The 20210-nt window shown below is 39.6% G+C and overlaps 1 protein-coding gene across 4 annotated transcripts in view; it reads right to left on the reverse strand.

Moving 5' to 3' along the window:
* Positions 1–13560, reverse strand: part of RBBP5 (RB binding protein 5, histone lysine methyltransferase complex subunit) — a 34880-nt gene extending 21320 nt beyond the window's left edge. For all 4 annotated transcript variants that reach the window (XM_036272953.1, XM_036272954.1, XM_036272955.1 and 1 more), the window contains exons 1-3: positions 13418–13560; positions 3807–3832; positions 2774–2946 (exon numbers count right to left, since the gene is read on the reverse strand). In XM_036272953.1, coding sequence (XP_036128846.1) covers positions 2774–2946; positions 3807–3832; positions 13418–13436 — 218 coding nt within the window. In that variant the 5' untranslated portion in view covers positions 13437–13560. The remainder of the gene's footprint in view (positions 1–2773; positions 2947–3806; positions 3833–13417) is intronic.
* Positions 13561–20210: the final 6650 nt, after the last annotated feature.

Below are 20210 nucleotides of genomic sequence, written 5' to 3' on the forward strand. Positions count from 1 at the left end.
CAATCCATCCCATCCACGGCCACCTCTGCTTGGGAGTTCTTCTCCACTCTAAGCTAACATGTTCCCCCTATAACTTCTGTCTGTTAGCCACTAGTCCTGCTTCTACTCCTTGCGCCAATTTTTCTGTCCTGTATGTGTCAACTCTTTAGTAGTTGAAGACAGCTATCATGCCTACCCAAAACTTTTCTTGGTGAAACTTTCTTAGTCCCTAATATGTTCAAATATTACCCAACAAGTAAAATAATAGATAAAGATACATTCTAAATGAGTCTGAATAAAAAAATACACAAAATGTGTCTAACTACCAACTATAACTATAATATATAAATATACTTATATATACCATAACTTAGGGAAAAGTTAATTATGATGTATATGTGCTATGTAATACTTACTACACACACACGCACACATGTATATACTCCACTAAATCTCAAATACAATTCTTATATAGGACCTATAAAGCTTTAGTACATGTACCTATATGAACATGCACCTCCCCCTACTAATCAAGTTGTCATTTGTTTTTATTTATTTATTTATTTATCTTCACCCGAGGACATTTTTTGCCTTTATCTTCAGATAGAGCAGGAGGGAGAGAGAAAGAGAGAAACATCGATGTGAGAGAGACACATCGACTGGTTGCCACCCACACAACCCCAACCGGGGCAGGGGACAAACTGCAACCGAGGTACGTGCCCTTAGCAGGAACCAAACCCGGACCACTGTGGTCCGCAGGTCGAAGCTCTAACCGCTGAGCCAAACTGGCCAGGGCAAGTTGTCATTTGTTTTGTGTGCCCAATGCCTATAGTACCTAGGACACAATTCATATTCACTATTTACCGAATGAATGAATATATGAGAGAAAAACTTTATGCACAAAGACATTCACTAAACATGAAGCAGAGAAACAAACAGAAATAGCTAAATAAATTATGGTTTATCTTTCAGAAGATATAGAGTGGGGGGCAAAAGTAGGTTTATACTTGTGAGCACACAAAACAGTTTATTCTTGTTAATCATTGTATTATTTTCCATACAAAACTATAAACCTACTTTTGCCCACCACTGTATAGCCATTAAAAAAGTTTTTAAAGGCTATTCAAGCAGAAAAATATTTGGACAGTGTTAGGAAGGAAAAAAGCCAAATATAAAACAGAATACAGCACAACTACAAACTTTGCTTTTCAAAAACTATATATAGAAACCTATAAAAATTTTATAGTAGTAACACCTGGGTGATTGAACTACGGGAGATAATAGTTCTTTCTGTTTTTATTTTATAGCTTATAATCCTCATCTGAGGATATGTTTATTGATTTTAGAGGGGGGGAAGAAGAGAGACAGGGGGAGACCGAGGGAGGGAGAGGGAGGGGAAGGGGAAGGAGGAAGGGAGGGAGGGAGAGAGAGAGAGAGAAACATCAATTCAAGAGAAACAGTGATCAGATGTGCCCCAACCAGGGACTGAACCAACCTAGGTATATTCCCTGACTGGGAAACGAACCAGCAACCTTTTGGTGTATGGGACAATGCTCCAACCAACTGAACTACCCAGCTGGGCAACAGTGATTCTTTCTACTTTGTTGTATTTTCCATAATTTTATAAATGATTCTATATTAGTTTCTAATAAAACTATATTTAATAGGTAGGAGTTCTAAAATTAGATTGTGAATTATAATATTTTAATAAAGTTGTTAAGAATGTATGTATCTACATCTTTATTGTAAAAGCACAACAATAAAAAAAGAAATGAAAAGTAAAGGAGCTGAGGGTTATAAGAGATCACCCAGGCTGGTGTTCTCATTTTGTGTATTAGAGAAAAGTTTTGGCCAGAACCACCAGTTCATTAGTGGCCAAACCTAGACTGGGGTTCAGGCCTCCTCCCAATCCAGTGCTTTACAATACTTCTGCTGCTTCTATTTAGACAAAAGAAAATAGGTTACAGTTTAGTAAATCTAGATTTAGATTTGATTAGGTGCTTTTTAAAAAATATGTTTTTATTGTTTGTTGTTATTTTTTAGAAAAAGAGAGAAAGGGAGAGACAGAAATATCAATGTGAGAGAGAAACATCGATCAGCTATGTCCTACACACCCGCAGTGGGGAATCGAGCCCGAAACCTGGGCATGTGCCCTGACCTGAGAGGGATCTCTCAGTCCATGGATGACGCTCAGTCCACTGAGCCACACCAACCAGGCGATTAGGTGCATTTTTTTCTCTCTTTTTTTTGGCACCAAGTTCTCTTAAAAGAAGTGTTGCCCCAAAAATAAAATTTTCTGAACTAAACAGTCATCTCAGAGAGTAAGAAAGAAATCAGCGGGAATTTATATTAAACCAGAGTTCAACTCAAATACCTGATGGAAAGCCTTAATAACCATATAGTGCAATGAAGAAATGGACAGGCTTGTGATCAATAAAAATGATGGAATTCAAGAGCTTAGACAGGCTTCTCTCCTAACCAAGATTTTTTCTTTTAAATAAAATTTCATTATCACACATAATATTACAGCTACAATCAGTAAATAACTCTTTTCAGTATCAGACAGAGCCTGATATAGATTCATATATTACACTAAATTTTTCATCACAAAGGAGCTTGAAGGACAGAGAGCATGGGTTCAAGATCTACATAAACTATGAGCAATTATATTACCAATGGCTGGATATTTCATACTCTAAATATTAAAATATCTATAATGATGTTGCCAATTACAGTCACCATTCATCCCCCTACTTTAACTCATATTAAACACATTAGTATTAAAATTCCTTACCATAAAGAACAGACTGGATGAATATGTGCACTAATTATTTTAGCAATGCCTCTCGTCAAAAAATCCCAGATGACAATTCGGCCATCATTACAGCCAACTGCAAGCAGTGTGCCCCACCTGTTAAAGGTGCAAGTCAGGGCCATGCTGATACAATCCAAAGTTCCATCAGCTTCCTAAAAATTAAAATCAACATAAGAACACAGAAAATAATGCCCAAGTATCCAAGTTATTTTTTAAAGGTTCTCTACTATCTATGATACTTCTCTTTGATTTAAATCATGATATACACCAAAAATCTCTATGTACGTTCTTATACCTATTAAACAAGTCAAAATGAAGAAGTATTTATAAAAGCTGAGAGAATTTTTTGAAACAGATGTGATCAATCCCTTATATTTCCACTATAACTTTGTACACATACTCTGGAGAAGTAGGCCAAATATAACAAGATTCAATAAAAGAGTCATCCTACTGACCCAGTATTCACACTTTTTGGAATTTATCCCAAGAAAAATAATTTAAAATAAAAAACCTAGAACAGCCTGTATGTGTAATATTACAAAAGCCAAATAAATTATTTAAATTACTATTAAGCCATTTAAACTAATTATAATTACACTGAAATGTATTCCAAGTATTACACAAAATACTTTTACCTTAAAAAATAAAACACACTTATAATATACATACTAATTTATTACTATGTAAAAGCATTGATCAAAACTAGAAAAAAATCCATATACGGGTGATGGTGCTGTTTGTGATACTGTAATCAAAGTATATTTTTTAATTTAAAGGGAAATAAACTATAAGATTTACATTATGGTGAGATTTCCAGCCAATACTGCCTATTTGCACCCAGCCCCCGCATCAAAAGTGAACATTTAATTCCTTATTATAGCAAAAGATGTATCATCACATTCAATGCTTCTGTTGTCAAAAAATTTAAAACATATATCAAAATGAATTTTCCACTCAAATACAAAGGCTAGTGAGTTATGTTCCTAAAATCACAACAACACTATATTCTTACCTCTGGATAATTCTGCCCAAAGGACTCTGCAACAAAGCAAAGAAAAAAGTTGATGGAACATGTGTAACATACCAGGGGTCCTACAGCTCATGAATGGTGTATAGCCATGATCTGCAAAGGGAGGTGGGAAACTTAAGTCCTTTCCTATTTTCATTATCATTCCAATATGGTACTTGCCTCTTTATTTTCATTATCTCATAAGTTTATAGATGAGTTCTCCTGAGGCTATATGACAGGCTATTGCAACAGAGTGAATGCAGAAGCAAAGGTAAAAATTCTGCAAACTTCTATTTAGGCAAACTTTACAGAAATTTGTAAAAATGTAAAACAATGCCACTCTTCTCATTAATTTCTTTTTGTTTTAAAAAAGTTATTTTTCATAAAAGTGTTATTTATTTAAACATGTGGTGACATTATTATGGTTATTTTTAAGTAACAAACTTTTAAAAATCAAGTCAGTCAAATTATCCCAACTCTTCTCTAAAACCTTTATTAAAAGCAGCCAACCAGCAGCAATCATTCCCCTTATTAATAATAGCATTTAGGTTGTAATATAATCTGGCAGTTGGTTAAACATACAAGTCTCTACATCTTTTTTTTTTTTTTAATCTTCACTCGAGGACATTTTTCCAGTTTTTATTCAGATAGGGCGGGAAGGGGAGAGAAGAAGAGAGACAGAGAAACATCGATGTGAAAGGGACACATCGAGTGGCCGCCACCCACACAACCCAACCCGGGCCAGGGCCAAACTGCAGCCAAGGTACATGCCCTTAGTGGGAACCGAACCTGGGTCTCTGTGGACCGCAGGCTGACGCTCTAACCGCTGAGCAAACCGGCCAGGGCAAGTCTCTACTTCTTAAGCAAACAATATTTTGGTACAAAAATCCCTGAATGCTTTTCCTATATTAAGTTTGGTATTTATACATTAGCAGTAATACACATTTCAAGTTATAGATATGAAACCACCTGCTTGTCAAAAGTTTAATTTCAGCAGCAGCACCATCTTTGTCAGTATTTACTTATAAATACTTTATAATAAAGATTTTATTACAATGGTTTTTAAACTATACTCTGAGAACTACAGGTCCAAGAAAGTTGTTTTATATATAGGGCATCCAAATAAGATCTCATTTGAAAAAGAAATCATCTGCTTTAAAAAAAAAAATCTAGTCCTGGCCAGTGTGGCTCAGTTGCTTGAGTGTCATCCTGTGCACCAAAAAGGCCGCCAATTCAATTCCCAGTCAGGGCAAATGCCCAGGGCAAATGCCCAGGTTTCAGGTTCGGTTCCCGGTCAGGGTTTGTGTGTGCAGGAGGCAACCCAATTGCTGTTTCCCTTTCACATCGATGTTTCTCTCTGTTTCTCTCTCTCTCTTTCTCTCGCCCTCTTAAAAAAAAAGTATGAAAACCACTTTTATTACATTTTGTCCTTTAAAAAAAATTAATAGAAAACTGAAGAATGAAATAATGAAAACATCAAAAAAAAAAACACAGGCCCTATAGTTAAGAAAACTAAAAAAGAAAGACAAAACTCAATGTAACCTATTGTCAACAGGGGTAATTATCTTGATTTATCAAATGTGCACCAGACTTATGGTGACTGATTGCATTCAAAAGAAAAGAATGAAGTGAAATGCTGAAACCAAATCAAGATATAACCCATATTATTTATTATGTGACATGCACCTTTAACAATATATCCTATGTATCTTTCAAAATCGATACAACTCTTTATTCACATGGTTGAGAAACAAACAAAAAGGAGTATTTATTTAAAAATTAAAAACAGCCTTGGCCAGTTTTGCTCAGTGGTTGGAGCGGCGGTCTATGGTCCAGAGAGACTCGGGTTTAGTTCCCGCTAAGGGCACGTACCTCAGTTGCAGTTTGTCCCCGGCCCTGGTTGGGTAATGCTGGTGGCAACCACTTGATGTGTCCCTTTCACGTCAATGTTTGTCTCTCTCTCTCTCCCTCTCCACTCTATCTGAACAAAATATGGGAAAATGTCCTCAGGTGAGGATAGAAAAACAACAACAAACAAATTAAAAAACACAACCTAAAAATATAAAGTACTGAGGAAAGAACAGAGTGTAACTTGTGCTGTGTTGGGAGAAGGGGAAGCCACACACAAGATTGTGAAAGAATCCAGAATCCAGGGACCATTTTAATGCATAATTACCCCTCAACAAAGGTTACCTCTGATTTTGTATTTTTGTTTTATGTTTGGGGTTGGGTTTTTTAGTTTTCTTTCTTTTTTTTGAGGTTCATCCTGGTTAGCAGGGTTATAATAAGGAATTTAAAGGAACATAAAGAGAAAATGACGTATAAAAAGACTAAGCTAGGTTGGGACGCTTTGGTTGAAGGGCATGAGCAAGGATGCTGTCAAGCAGGGTCACGGGAGCACAAGGCCATTTCCTCAGAATGCTCATGACCACTTTTACCTTCTCCATCCTCCCACCATCTACCATTTTGTGTTATAATTACATTACCGAGGCTTGACTGTGAAGACCATTAGGAGAAAAAAAGATGTGAATGCCAAAAAGAAATAAACCCTGGTCAAAGAGATTTAACTTCGTAATATACTTGATAATTCAAAAAACATGAATGACTTTTAAAGCAAAATACACATTTCTAAAACTGATTACAGAAGAAAAATCCTTCACTGGACCAATAGTTGAAGGCAATTTCTCTTCTCAAATCCCAAGCAGCAGATACTGTTATTCAAGTTCTTTCTTTTTTAGAAACATCATTATTTTAATTTTTATTGATTTTCTTTTTTGAGAGAGAAAGGGAGGGAGGGAGAGAGAAACATCGATAGGCTGCCTCCCGCACACACCCCAACTGGGAATCGAACCCGCAATCTGGGTATATGCCCTGACCAGGAATCGAGCTCACCACCTTTCAGTGTATGGGATGACACTCCAACCAACTGAGCCACACCAGCAAGTGCTCAAGCTATTTCTGAGCAGAAAAAAATATACAAATATGGATAAATTACACTAATTCTCTTAGAAAATTTTTCATTGGTATTACTAAGTGAATAAAAAAGCAAAACACAGTGTACATAATAGCTCATTTTTTGTTACTTTGTATATATGCAAACACAAGTAAAGGTGTGGGAAAATATGGAAAGAGACACATGGGATTATCAACAAAAGGGAGGAAGCAAGGAAAAAAACACTTTAAAAAAGCATTCATACCCAAAACATTATTTTGAAAGAATATATGCACCTTTATGTTCATTACAGCGTTATTTACAATAGCCAAGATTTGGAAGCAGCCCAAATGTCCACCAGTAGATGAGTGGATAAACAGCTATAATACATTACATAATGAAATACTATTCGGCCATTAAAAAGGAAGAAAATTTTACCCTTTGCGACAGCATGGATGGACCTGGAAAACATTGTGCTAAGTGAAATAAGCCAGTAAGAGACAAGTACCATATGATTTCACTCATGTGAAATTTAATGAACTGAACTAACACACAAAACAAGACAGATTCATAGATAGAAAGCAGGCTGACAGCTCTGGTTGGGGGGTGTTGGGAGGTGTGAAGGGATTGAACAAAAAAGGAAAAGAGGAGGAAGAACTCATGGACACGAACAAGTGTGGTGACTGGAGGGGAGAGAGAGTGGGGGGAGGTAGAAGAGGGTATGGGGGGATAAATATGATGGGAAAAAAATAAAAAAAAAAGCATTCATAGTTAAAACTATACATTATGAGTGTATAGACATGAACACATTAAAAATTGTTAGATCTATTATCTCCTAATGTGTAGGAATAGTACCTTTACAGTGTTAATGAAGAAAGCAAGTTGCAAGTAATGTATATAAAAAGGTTCGATATCTGGAAAAAGCACAAACAAATCCCTTACACATTTGTTTAAATGTGTTTATATGAGCAAGAAAAAGGGTATAAAAGGATAAACCCCAGTTACCATTTGGAGAAGGAGAGAAAGATAATTTTTCTGTATGCATATTTGTATTATTTCCATTGTTGTGATAAATATGTACTATATTTAATCTGAAAAGCATGAAATTAAAGAACCTCAATGAGCTTTATAGACTTAACTCCCACTGGCTCATCATTTCTTCGAAGTGCTCAAACCTGCATTTACCATTAGCAGCTACCGCTTACTGAATGTTCATGTGTCAGACTCTGTACCAAGGCCTTCTTATATTATCTCCCTCAATCCTCTCAATTCACTTTCAAGTAAGGAGTACTTTTAAATTCCATTTCATAGATGAAGAAAGTTAGGCTTAAAGACTAAGTTGTTACCCAAGTTCACAGTTACAAACTGGCAAAGTTGGGACCTGACCCATAAATCATACCATTTTGCACAAATTTGACCTCAAGGTTACTAGTCTATGATTTGCAAAACACACCTGTCCTTTATTGAGTGTCAGATTTTGCCCATCTCTTTTTTTTTTTTTCAGCATGTCTTCCTTTCTCTCCCCAAATTTCAAAGATCACCAACCTTTACTTCCCATGCAAGCTCCTCCAGGGCCAAGGAATGTAATTCGACCAAGAGAAGTCAGCTAAGTGACCTACCTAAAATCTCTACCTACTGAGGGCTTTTCTTGACAAGAAATGTTCACTTTATTTGTTCCAAAAAGTCATCCTTTTCCCCAGAAAAGGCAAAAGAAAAAGAAGTTAAGTATTCCACTTCCCCTTTGCCTATTAAGTCCACACTAGGCACACAAAAGATATTTGTGGAGTGATGAATGAATAATTTTAGAATTACATCATCTAGCCCAACCAAGCAGAAACTTTACTCTTCACTTTCCACATAATGTTAAACCCTTTCCAGTTGCTTCATTTTTTTTTTTTTTTACCATCTTGGCCTTCAATCACATTAGATTTCCTGACACTATTCTTAAAAACCTGTACCACTCCCCTATGTTCACCTTCAGCTATGTGCCCTTCTTGTACATCAGGTTCTTAAATAATGTCCTTTCATTGCAACACTGATGAGATGCTGCTGTAGGAACTAAACTTATGATAGCAATTAGCCCATTATACTACATCATTTTGCTTAAAGTCACCTACCAACATTAGGTGAGGACTCACTATCCATGCCTTTTCAGAATCTGAGTTTAGACGGCTTTCAGTGCAAACACACCAGTTTCTTCAGGTGCCTTCTCCTTTCTTTCCTATTCGGATCCTTTCTTCAAACTGCCTTTTAGCTTTCCAGGTCTTTCAGGCCTTTCTCCTCCCAGTCTCATGATGTGAAATAATGTCTATTCTTTAAATTGCTGAACATACCCTCCTTAAAGACTTGATTATCATGACCTCTAAAATTTCATGGACCTTTTCTCCCAATGGTCCTATTATTTCCTACTTGCTAACCAATCCCTCCCTATTGTAACAGCTCCAGAGTAGCAGTTTCCATTCTGCCCCTTCAATCTAACAAGTGATGGATGACAGACCTGGTTGCATTTCTTTTAGAGAAAGGCAACCTGCATGTGTTTAGATAACTGACCCCACCCCACGCACCCCAATCCAATGCCATCAATACCATAATTATTACCATAATTTCATCGGCTCCAGTCTTACCTCCCTCAACACTTCACAAAGTAAAGTTGTCACAGCCAACTTTCTAAACTCCAAATCTCATTTCACTTACCTGCTAAAAAATCTCCCTTGCTGAACAATATACTAAACCCCTAAGTATAATTTTAAAAAGCAATTTCAATCTGTCCTCAACCATTTTTTTCTAATTTATCTTTGGCTAACTTCCATCAGCATCTAGAATAGAACCTTGTATAACCTACCCCAAGCACCAGCTATTAAGCTACTAACCATTTCCTTAACATACCACACACATTTTACCCCTACTGGTCTTTGCACTGGTAATTACCTGTCCAACTGGTCCCTCTGGAAAAATACCACTTTGCCTTTACTGTCTGCGTTAAATGGCACTTCCTCTGAAAAATCATCCCCAAATTTTATTGCCAACCCCAACAATACAGTATTAATTTGCTCTTTCAGCTGCTTCCGTATTATACACAGTTATCTGCTCATGTCTCTCTCCTCCTAGTTCTATGTATTTAACCAGGGCAAAGGCTGTATCTTATTTCAATGTTTTTCAAACAGCAGGACCCAATCCACCATAAATGGATAAATCAATTCAGTTAGCCACAAGTTTTTAAATAGATTAGAAGATACCAGAGGACACTTAGCATAACAAGGATTAAGTGTAATTTTGAAAAACCTAGTTATATATGTAAGTATATATAATGGGTTGGGATAGAAAATATCTGTTTATTGCGAGTTGTGGGAAAAGTGAGTTTGAAAAACTCTTACATAATTTTTTATCTCCAGTCATACTGCCTGACTCACTGCAAAGGCTCAAAGAGTGGTTGCAGTCCTGGCTGGTTTGGCCCAGCGGTTAGAGCGTCAGCCCACAGACCAGAGAGTCCGTTCCCGCTAAGGACACGTACCTCGGTTGCAGTTTGCAGGGAGCCCTGGTTGGGGTTGTGTGGGTGGCAACCACTCGATGTGTCTCTCTCACATTGATATTTCTCTCTCTCTCTTCCTCCCTCTCTCCCTCCCCGCTCTATCTGAAAATAAATGCAAAAATCCTCGGGTGAGAATAAAAAAAAAAAAAAAGCGGTTGCAGATTTAGTATCTTGAATGTCCACATTAAGAAATTATCATTAGCCCTGGCTGGTTTGGCTCAGCAGTTAAAGTGGCGACCTGAGGTCCAGAGAGACCAGGATTCGGTTCCTGCTAAGGGCACGCACCTCGGTTGCAGTTTGTCGCTGGCCCTGGTCGGGTCGTGCAAGAGGTAGCCACTCGATGTGTCCCTTTCACATCAATGTTTCTCTCTCTCTCTCTCTTCCTCTCTCTCCCGCCCTCCCTATCTGAACAAAAAATGGAAAAATGTCCTTGGGTGAGGATAAAAAAAATAAAGAAAGAAAGAAATTATAACTAAAGGGGGACATCTGTAATACTTTCAATAAAAAAAAGAAAAGAACGCATTATCATTCATTTCCTTTATCTGGCCAGATATCCTTTAGTATGCTTCCACAATCATCACTTCTGCTCCTCTCTTTCTTCTCTGTAATCACTAACTTTCCTACTTTAAAACTCAAAGTCACTTCCATGGAGATGTTTATCTTTTGGACTAAGCCTTCTTTTAAACTGCCTAATCTTTCAATACTAAATACTTCTTCCTAAATTTCATCCTCATGACTTTTCTGTATAATTTATAAAAACAAAAAAATCTTTTCTCTGACTCTACTCTCTTTGAAAGTACTAGCTTATCATCTTTCCTCTACTTTCATTTTTAAAACTAAGGGTCAACTCTTTCCCTCCATTTTGTCTCCCACGCCTTCCTAGAATCACTGTAATTTGGTTTGTGCTCAAATTGCTGAGGGGGCCCTAAGCTGTCTAAGGACTAAATAGAGCAGCCCTTTCCCAGCTTCCAGACTCAAATGCTCTACAACTGGCTTCTATGGAAGACACCGCAGAACTTACCAGCCTGTAAATTCTCCTTTCTCAACCTGAATAAATATATGGAAGCATGAAAAAATATGTCCAGTTCATAGTAAGTACTATATAACTAGTATTTAATGTATTATTGTCATTTATTCCTTTTGTCCACTAAATACAGGTAATTGTCCAAGAGTCTGTCCTCAGTTTTCTTTTCTGCCCCTCCCACTTTCTCCCTTGGTCTCACCTACTCGGAATGTTTCAATTAGTCCACCTGTAGGAGGATTACAAATCCCTCCCATAAATCCAAAATTTCTATCTCCTGAATCCACACTCAACATACAAAATGCTGTCTTTTACCAATATCTTTAAATGTTTATCAGTAATACCACTATTGACTCCCATGATTTTGCACTTCAGTCCCTTCCTCCCCTCAGGCATCATATGCAATCGATTCACAAATTCTTTCAACTCTACCTCCTTGACGTCTTTTCTTTTTATTTCCTAGCTCAGGCTTTCTATATCACTCATCTACTCTAGCCCTGCAAACTGGTTTTACACCCTCCAAGACAATGTTGTCAGATAAATCTTAAAAAAAAAAAAATCCAGCCTGGCTGATGTGGCTCAGTCGATTGAGCATCATCACATGGACCGAGAAGTCCCTGTTCGATTCCCCGGTCAGGTCACAAACCAGAGTTGTGGGCTCAACCCCCAGTGGGGTGCATGCAGGAGGCAGCCTATCAATGTATCTCTCTCACATCAATGTTTCTATCTCTCTCTCTAAAAATCCAATAAAAACATATTTTTTTTAAAAAAAAGGAAATCCACAGCTCTGATTTAGTTACCTACCAGGTAAAAACACTTCAATGGCTCTGCCATACTTTCCTTGAAAAGCACACCCTTTCCAGCTAGGCATGCAAGAGTGTCCACAAAACTGACAGCACCAACCCCATCTCTTGACCTTCTCTTTATTCACAGTACCCACACCCTGGCCAAGCAGGTCAGTTCTTTAGGTCCTCTCTCCCTGATGTCTTATATCAAACATATTCCTAGTAAGCACTCCTCCCCATATCAACATACTACAGTCTGTCAGTATTTTACCAATCTTAAACGTCCACTCAAAACTCCAACTCCTCCACAGGCTTTTTGTTCCTAGTTACCATTCTTCCCCTGCCCCAAAGATATTCATTCCCTCTTCTAAATGTTCTTAGCTCTTTGTAATGACTCTTAAAGGCCTTCCTGTGTTCTGCAATACGTTATGGCTATTTACATAATCATTAATCTTTCTGCATAACAAAAAGTTCCTTAATGGTAAAGACCATTTCTTAAATATCTTTGTAGCCCTTTGTACAACCAAAAACACCTTCTGGATTTTTGTGTGTGTGTTTTTTTTTAAGAGAAACATAACCATTAAAAACAGCAAATCGTTTAGGAGTTCTGGAAAACCTCAGACATCCCTAGGCTACCGTGCTAAACACCCAGAAGAAAGACCCTACAGTTTTTAATCAACTTGGGTAACGGGTAGGGAGGAAATGACTCAAAGAGAGGGTAGTAAAAGGCAACTATTTCTGCAGTTCACACCTCAGTGTTTTACACACCATCCCTGGTAGTTACAGAGCTTAAACAGGCAGTCAAGAAAACTGGATTCCAGTGCCAACGATGCCATTTACTTATTTAGTGTCTTCAAGTCACTACCTTCTGAACTGCTTTTCATTTGTTCAGTGAGGGACTTCAACTAGACCTTGAAGTTCCCCTCCTTAGTTATCCCGTATTTCTACCAAAAACAAAAAGATTTAACCTCTCCAGACACCCAAATCCCTGACAAGTCTGCAAAGCTTCACCTGAAGTCCAACTTCCTCAGATTCCTTCTTCTCCAGTAACTCTGGTCCTGCCTGTTCTGGGCTACTTCAGCACCTGTGATCCTTGTCATCAAAACTAAGTCACAGAGTGTCCAGATCACTCCAAAACTAGTTAGAAAGTAGCCTCGGAAAGGCAATGCATTCTGCTTGGGCAGAAGCTGGGCTTCCCCTCCTGCTGCTGGTGCTGCACATCCAGAGCGCTCAGTGATCCACAGCAGAACTAGGTACCTGATGTTGCAGCCTGAATCCCCTCCCGCCCGGGTTCCCTCTTTTCCAGGACCAAAGGGTTCTCCAAGACGCAGCCATAGCCCTCCTTACCGAGCAACTCGAGGTTCATCCCTGAGAACTGTGGCCGCCTGGTCTCGGCTCCAGCGACTACGCCTTTCCCCCGCCGGCTTCTAAGACTGCGTCTAAACGGGGGACGCTGCAAAGAGCCTGGCGCTAGCTCCGGAGACTTTTTGGTTTAGAAGACCCTGCGGCTTCCGCTTTCTTCCCCCGCCTTCCCTGTTCGTTTCAAGTGGGCTGTCCATGTATATGCCTAACCCAAAAGAAGAACAAACTCTCTCGAAGTCATTTGATTATGACATTGATGAAAGGATAAAAATGCCTTCATCACTTAGTACTTTAAAAATTGCAAGAACTTGAGGATGTTTTTCCCCGGGTTATGTAAGTGAGCTAGAAGTTTCAGGCATATAGTTAGACTACTAGCACTTGCTGTGTTGTGTGTTCGGCGGCGTTGTCCCGGCCGGCTGCATCAGAATCCGCAGGAAAGGTTCCGGACAAATACGACTGACAGGAGAGCTGGAGAGGTCAGCCCCAGGACTCAGGTGTGGAGCGGAGCGGTTGTCGAACTCACCTGCATGTAGCTAGCTATTGTGTATCTGTCTGTCTCGTGGAAATTACTTCACAGTGGTAAAGATATGCCACTGATCCCACAGAAGTGTACAATAGCCTTTGTTAGGACTTGACCTCAGGCTGTACCGTGTACCCAATGTTGACCAGGACACCGAAAATGAATTGGAGAAGTGGGCTGACTTCCCTGGAGCTCAGCCAGACAGGACTGGGATGAGATACACAAAGCAATTAGAGAAGGCCAGTTGATGGTAGCTAACGAAGGAGCAAATTCTATATAAGTTTCAACTTGGATGCTATGGCTATCATAAAACCAACCAACCAACAAACAAAAGCGACATTGTGGGTCACTGCAAGAAATAGGTCGCTGTAAAAGCTAGATCCCCTTATAGATTTAACGCCAATAAGCTCATCTCCACCCTTTGGGCAATATTTTATTCTCTGTCTCTCGATTTTCTTATATGTAAAGTGAGGGTGATCATAGTAGTACTTACAGGAGTATTGTGAAGATTAAATGAGGTAACAGATATGAAGCAGTTAGAACAGCAAGTGCCCCGTGAATGTTAGCTACTATTATTTACAAATCACGTTCCCTAAATTATCTCATTTCCTTAAGGCCCTTAGGGTAGATATCAGCCCAATTTGACCAAATGCAGTAATTGAGACTCAGAGACAATAGACAGTTTGCATTCCTTCACATATCCAAAACATTGCCAAAATGTCATCCAAAATATTGTACTACCAACAATGATATATAGGAATATTTCTCAACACTCTTGTAATCATTCGTTATTACCAGTTCTCACAAACTGCCAATTGAATAGGTGGAAAATGTCATTGTTACACTTATTTCATAATGAAGATGAACAACTTTTCCCATGTGTGAATGTGTATTTTTCTCTTCTGTGAGGTGGCCTCTTCATGTCCTTTGCCTATTTTGGGGGTAGAGTCTTCATCTTGTAGGATTCTAAAAGCAAGGAATAATATCAGATTGTTTCTTAAGAAGGAAAACTAGGACCAAGTAGTAGAGTAGGGATTCATTACAGGAATGGAGACCAGTTACGAGATTACAACTATAATCCTGTGGAGAGATGAGGAAGACCTGACTCAAAGCCATGATAAAAGGAAAAGAGAGAAAGCAATGCCATCAAGAGAGATGTATGAGACAGAACTGATGGAGGGGAGGAGTCTGGCATGACTAACATGTTTCTAGTTGGGTTGGCACCATTTGCCAGGACAGGGAATGCAGGGAAAGAAACAGTTTTGGCATGGTAGATGAAGAGTCCTGATTGGGACACATTACATTTAAGGAACCTGTGAGAAATTCAAGTGACCACACAAACTTGGAGTTCAGAGAAGAGATCTAAGCTACTGTATTTTATCAATTCTAATATGCACACTTTTCCACATTTTAAAAATCTCTGAAATAGGGATATATCTTACATTTGATTTTATCTCATAATTATTTAGCAATGTGTGTCTTATAACTCGTGGTATCTTCGATTTGATGAAAAACAGTAAAATTGGTAGACTTTGCTTTACAAGTGTTAGTTGGAGCTTATTTATTTATTTTTTTATCCTCACCCGAGGACATTTTTCCATTTTTTGTTCAGGTAGAGTAGGAGGGAGAGAGAGGAACAGAGAGAGAGAGAAACATCGACGTGAGAGGGACACATTGAGTAGCTGCCACCCGCACGACCAACCAGGGCCAGGGACAAACTGCAATCAATACATCATGTCCAACTATCAAGAAAAAATTACAAGGCATACTGAAAGCAAAAAAACAAAAACAATTTGAAGAGATAGAGAAACCATCAGAACCAGACTCAGATATGGCAGGGATATTAGAATTATCAGACATAAAATTTGAAATAACTATAATTAATATACTAAAAGCTCTAATGGATAAAGTAGATAGCATGCAAGAACAGACAGGCAATGAGAAATAGAAGCTGAGGATAGTAAGCTGAGAAATAGAAATTCTAAAAAAGGGAAAGCCCTGGCTGGTTTGGCTCAGCGGTTAGAATGTTGGTCCGTAGACCAGGGAGCCCCGGGTTTGGTTCCCACTAAAGGCACGTACCTTGGTTGCAGTTTGTCCCCGGCCCCAGTTGGGGTTGTGTGGGTGGCAGCCAGTCAATGTGTCTATCGATTTTTTTCTCTCTCTCTTCCTCTCGCTGTATCTGAAGATGAATGCAAAAATGTCCTTGGGTGAGGATAAAAAATAAAAAAGGGGAAAAATGCTAGAGATAAAAAACACTGTACAGAAATAAAGAATGCCTTTGATGGGCTTATTTGTAGACTGATCGCAACTGAGGAAAGAATCTCTCAGCTTGAGGATATGTCAATAGAAACATTCAAAACTAAAAAACAAAGAGAAAAGAGACTGAAAAAAAACAAAACAAACAAAAAAGAAAGCAGAAGAAAATTAATAAGAATAAAAATTAAATCACAAGTCAATTACATTGAAAACAGGAAATCAATAATACCAAAAGCTGTTTCTTTGTAAAGATCAATAAAATTGATAAGCTTCTAGCCAGGCTAAGAGAGAAGCCACAAATTACTAATATCAGAAATGAAAGAGGGGACATAACTACAGATCATGTGGACTTCAAAAGGGCAATAAAGGAATATCATGAACAACTCTGCGCCCACAAATTTGATATCCTAGATAAAACGGACAAATTCGGTGAAAGATACACATTGCCAAAATTCACACAAGAAGAAATGGACGGCTCAGCTAGTGTGGCTCAGTGGTTGAGCACTGACCCATGCACCAAGAGGTCACTGGTTCGATTCCCCGGTTTTGGGCTCTGTCCCCAGTAGGGGTGTGCAGGAGGCAGCCCATTGATGTTTCTATCTCTCCCTCTCTCCCTTCCTCTCTTTAAAAATCAATAAAAAGATTTTTTAAAAATAAAATGAAATGGACAATCTGAATAGGCCTATATCTATTTTAAAAATTGAACCACTAGCCCGTCTGGTGTGGCTTAGTGGATTGAGCATCCTTTCATGGACTGAGGTCCTGTTCTATTCTTGGTCAGGGCACATGCCCGAGTTGTAGGCTCCATCCCCAGTAGGGGGCGGGCAGGAGGCAGCCAGTCAATGTATCTCTCTCACATCGATGTTTCTATCTCTCTCTCCCTTCCTCTATAAAAAAGAATCAACAAAAATGTATTTTTAAAAATTGAACCAATAATTAATTGGTTCAACACAGAAAGCACCTAGCCCAGATTGGTTCACTGGTGAATTCTAGTAAAAATTCAAGAAAGAGATTATACCAATCCTCGTAATCTTTCCCACAAGATAAAAGCAGAGAGACTACTTCCCAACTCATTCTACCAGTGCAGCATTTTCCTAATACCAAAGCCAGACAAGGAGACCAATGTTTCTCATGAACAGATATGTGAAACTTTCAATAAAATATTAGCAAACTTAATCCAACAGCATATAAAAAGAACTATATACGACGCACCAAAGGGTTGCAGGTTCAATCTCCAGCCCCAGGGCCATGAAAACTGTACTAGCTCCCAAATGTATCCCGAATCCATCTATTCTACTCCATCTCTGCTAGTATCGCCACCATCCTTCAGCCCATCTCTCTGCTTCTTCTATGGCTCCTCTGTGACCCTTCTCAACCTTAGATATATCATTCCTCTGCTCCAGTGGTTTTTCACTGCATTAAGAATAAGATCTCGCCCTGGCTGGTTTGGCTCAGCGGTTAGAGCGTCAGCCTGCTGTCCGGAGAGACCTGGGTTCGGTTCCCGCTAAGGGCATGTACCTCGGTTGCAGTTTGTCCCCGGCCCTTGTTGGGTTGTGTGGATGGCAACCACTCGATGTGTCCCTTTCACGTCGATGTTTCTCTCTCTCTCTCTCTCCCTCCCACCCTCCTTCCCACTCATCTGAACAAAAATATCGAAAAATGTCCTCAGGTGAGGATAAAAAAAAAAAAAAAAAAAGAATAAAATCTCAAATCTTTACCCTGCCTGTCACAGCCTATTATAAACTGATCCTAGCTTCCTCTCCTATCTCATCCTCAATCTATGCTCTCCCTTGCTCTCTGGGTTTCAGCCATCTTGACTTTCTTGCTTCATAAGCATGCCAAGTTTATTTTCATTTAGGGCTCTTATTGTGTCTACTGCCTAGAACATCCAATTTCCTTTGTCCTCTGTAGCCCTCCAACTTTGTATAGCTCAGTGAATTTTATTATTTTCAGATCAAATGTCACTTCATAGAGTCATTTCCTTAACACCTACATAATTTAAAATGCCACCTCTTGTTTTGTTGTATTCCATGCATTTACCTCTTTCTGTGATTATTCTTATACTGATATACTTGTTATTTTATGTAAGCTGCCATTGAAAAACAAGTTCCAAGAGGGACTTTTTAATTCTCTAAGAATAAGATCTCCAGCATCAAGAACAATGCCTGGAATGTAGTAGTAACTCACTAATATGGGAGAAAAGATGAAGGAGAGGAGGGAGGGAAGGAAGGAGGAAAGGAAGGAAGAAGGGAGGAGAGGTTACATTGAAATGTCAACTGTGAAGATGCTGTAAGAACCTGGAATCGGTGAATAAGATGGTGTTAAGCCAAAAAAAAAAAAAGTAAAATTTAAAGCCACAACACATAAATAAGTAAAATAAATGAAAAAGAATCTAAGTGACAAACGAGCCCAGTGCAGGTACAGATGTTGAACGATATCACAGATACACTTTTGAACAAAGCCTCCAGCCTCCAGTGTCTCCGTGTCCAGTGCTGTATCCAGCCTTACGACTGTCCCTTGTCTTCTCCGGTGGTCTTCGGGCTGCGGTAGCTGTTCTAGCCTGCAGGCCTTCTCCAGCTCCTTCTGCAGTTCCAGCTCCCCTCCACTTCCCTGGAAGCGAGGCTTGCTCTGGGGTCTCCACTCGGGGTTGATGGGGCAGCAGTACCCCCTTTCCGCTCCATACTGCCCTCTGCCCCCTCCTCGCTTCTCTGCTGCCCTCGCTGGCTTCCTGCAGCCCTGCCTCACCTTTTTCATTGATGTCCATGTTCTCTATAAATAAACTGACATCTAATGGGGTGGGGGTGGGGGAATGAGGAGGCTCCTTTCCCCTCATAGAAACTTCTCTTCATACTCAACTCTGTGGTGACCCCAGCCCACGGGGTGAGGGACAGAGGCCTCCCCAGGGAGCCTGCCATCCCCAACAGACACAACAGTCCTCAAATCCACCCGAATGGGACCTGGCCCAGATTCTTTGTTTGACCAAACTTCAGTTTCCTGAACCTTCTCGCAGGCCCATCTGCACATTTCCTTGTAAAATCTTGTTTTATCAAAACCCCTGCTAAGTCAGCTTAACCAGAACCCTTGCCCCCTTCAATATCTGACCAGGTTTCTCCTCCACCACCACCCCAGGTGATGTCTGATCACTCTAGGCTGTCTTTAGCAAAAATACTGTTAGGTTGATTTTGCCAGAATCCTTCTACACCTGTGTTTCCTTAGTCATTTTCCATCCACTGCCCCCCACCCTGCTCCTTGGCTATAAATTGCCCAAACTGTATTCAGAGTTGAGCCCCGTCTCTTTCCCCGCTGTGAAATTCCACTGCAGTGGTCCCAATATTTATCTCCATTGTCCATTTTCTTACAACTTCCATTGAATTTATTTTTCTTTAACAAGCCCACTGTCACAGTGACTTCTGCTTCTTAGAGCCAACCCCTCCTTGGGTTTAGTCATTGAAATGCAGCAAATTATCGTAGTTACACCTCAGGGAAACCTTGAGCCCCGCTAGTTCTGAGCTGAGTGCTGGGGGGCATCCTCAGGCTGTCTGTCCCCTCATCTGCCCTGGCCTGCACCTCCCATCCCAGCTTCAGGCTCAGCAAGCTCTTCCAAAGCTATCCTTGCAACCCAGGGCAATGTGGTTGATGACATCAGCTGCCAGACTCCTCCTTAGCGCCTGAATTGGATGGGGGTCCAATACATGAGGCTCTGACAGACCCCCATGGCTGGAAGAGAGATGAAGAAGTCCATGTGCCAGCCTCCTCCTCAAGTCAGGGCCAGTGGGAGCCATAATTAAGAAAGGAAAACTGGCCTGGGGATTGGGGGACACCTAGGAATCAGGGGACATGGTAATTAGTCTTGTCCTTGCCTCCAATTAGCTGTGAGATATCCTTTCCTCTCTGGATCTCAGCGTCCTCTGTTATAAGAGAGGAACTTAAATGGAATGCTTTATAATAATAATTATTATTATTATTGCTATTATTAATTTGATTTTAGAGAGAAGGGAGAGA

The sequence above is a fragment of the Molossus molossus genome, unplaced genomic scaffold, assembly GCF_014108415.1.
Source record: "Molossus molossus isolate mMolMol1 unplaced genomic scaffold, mMolMol1.p scaffold_m16_p_20, whole genome shotgun sequence".
NCBI lineage: Eukaryota > Metazoa > Chordata > Mammalia > Chiroptera > Molossidae > Molossus > Molossus molossus.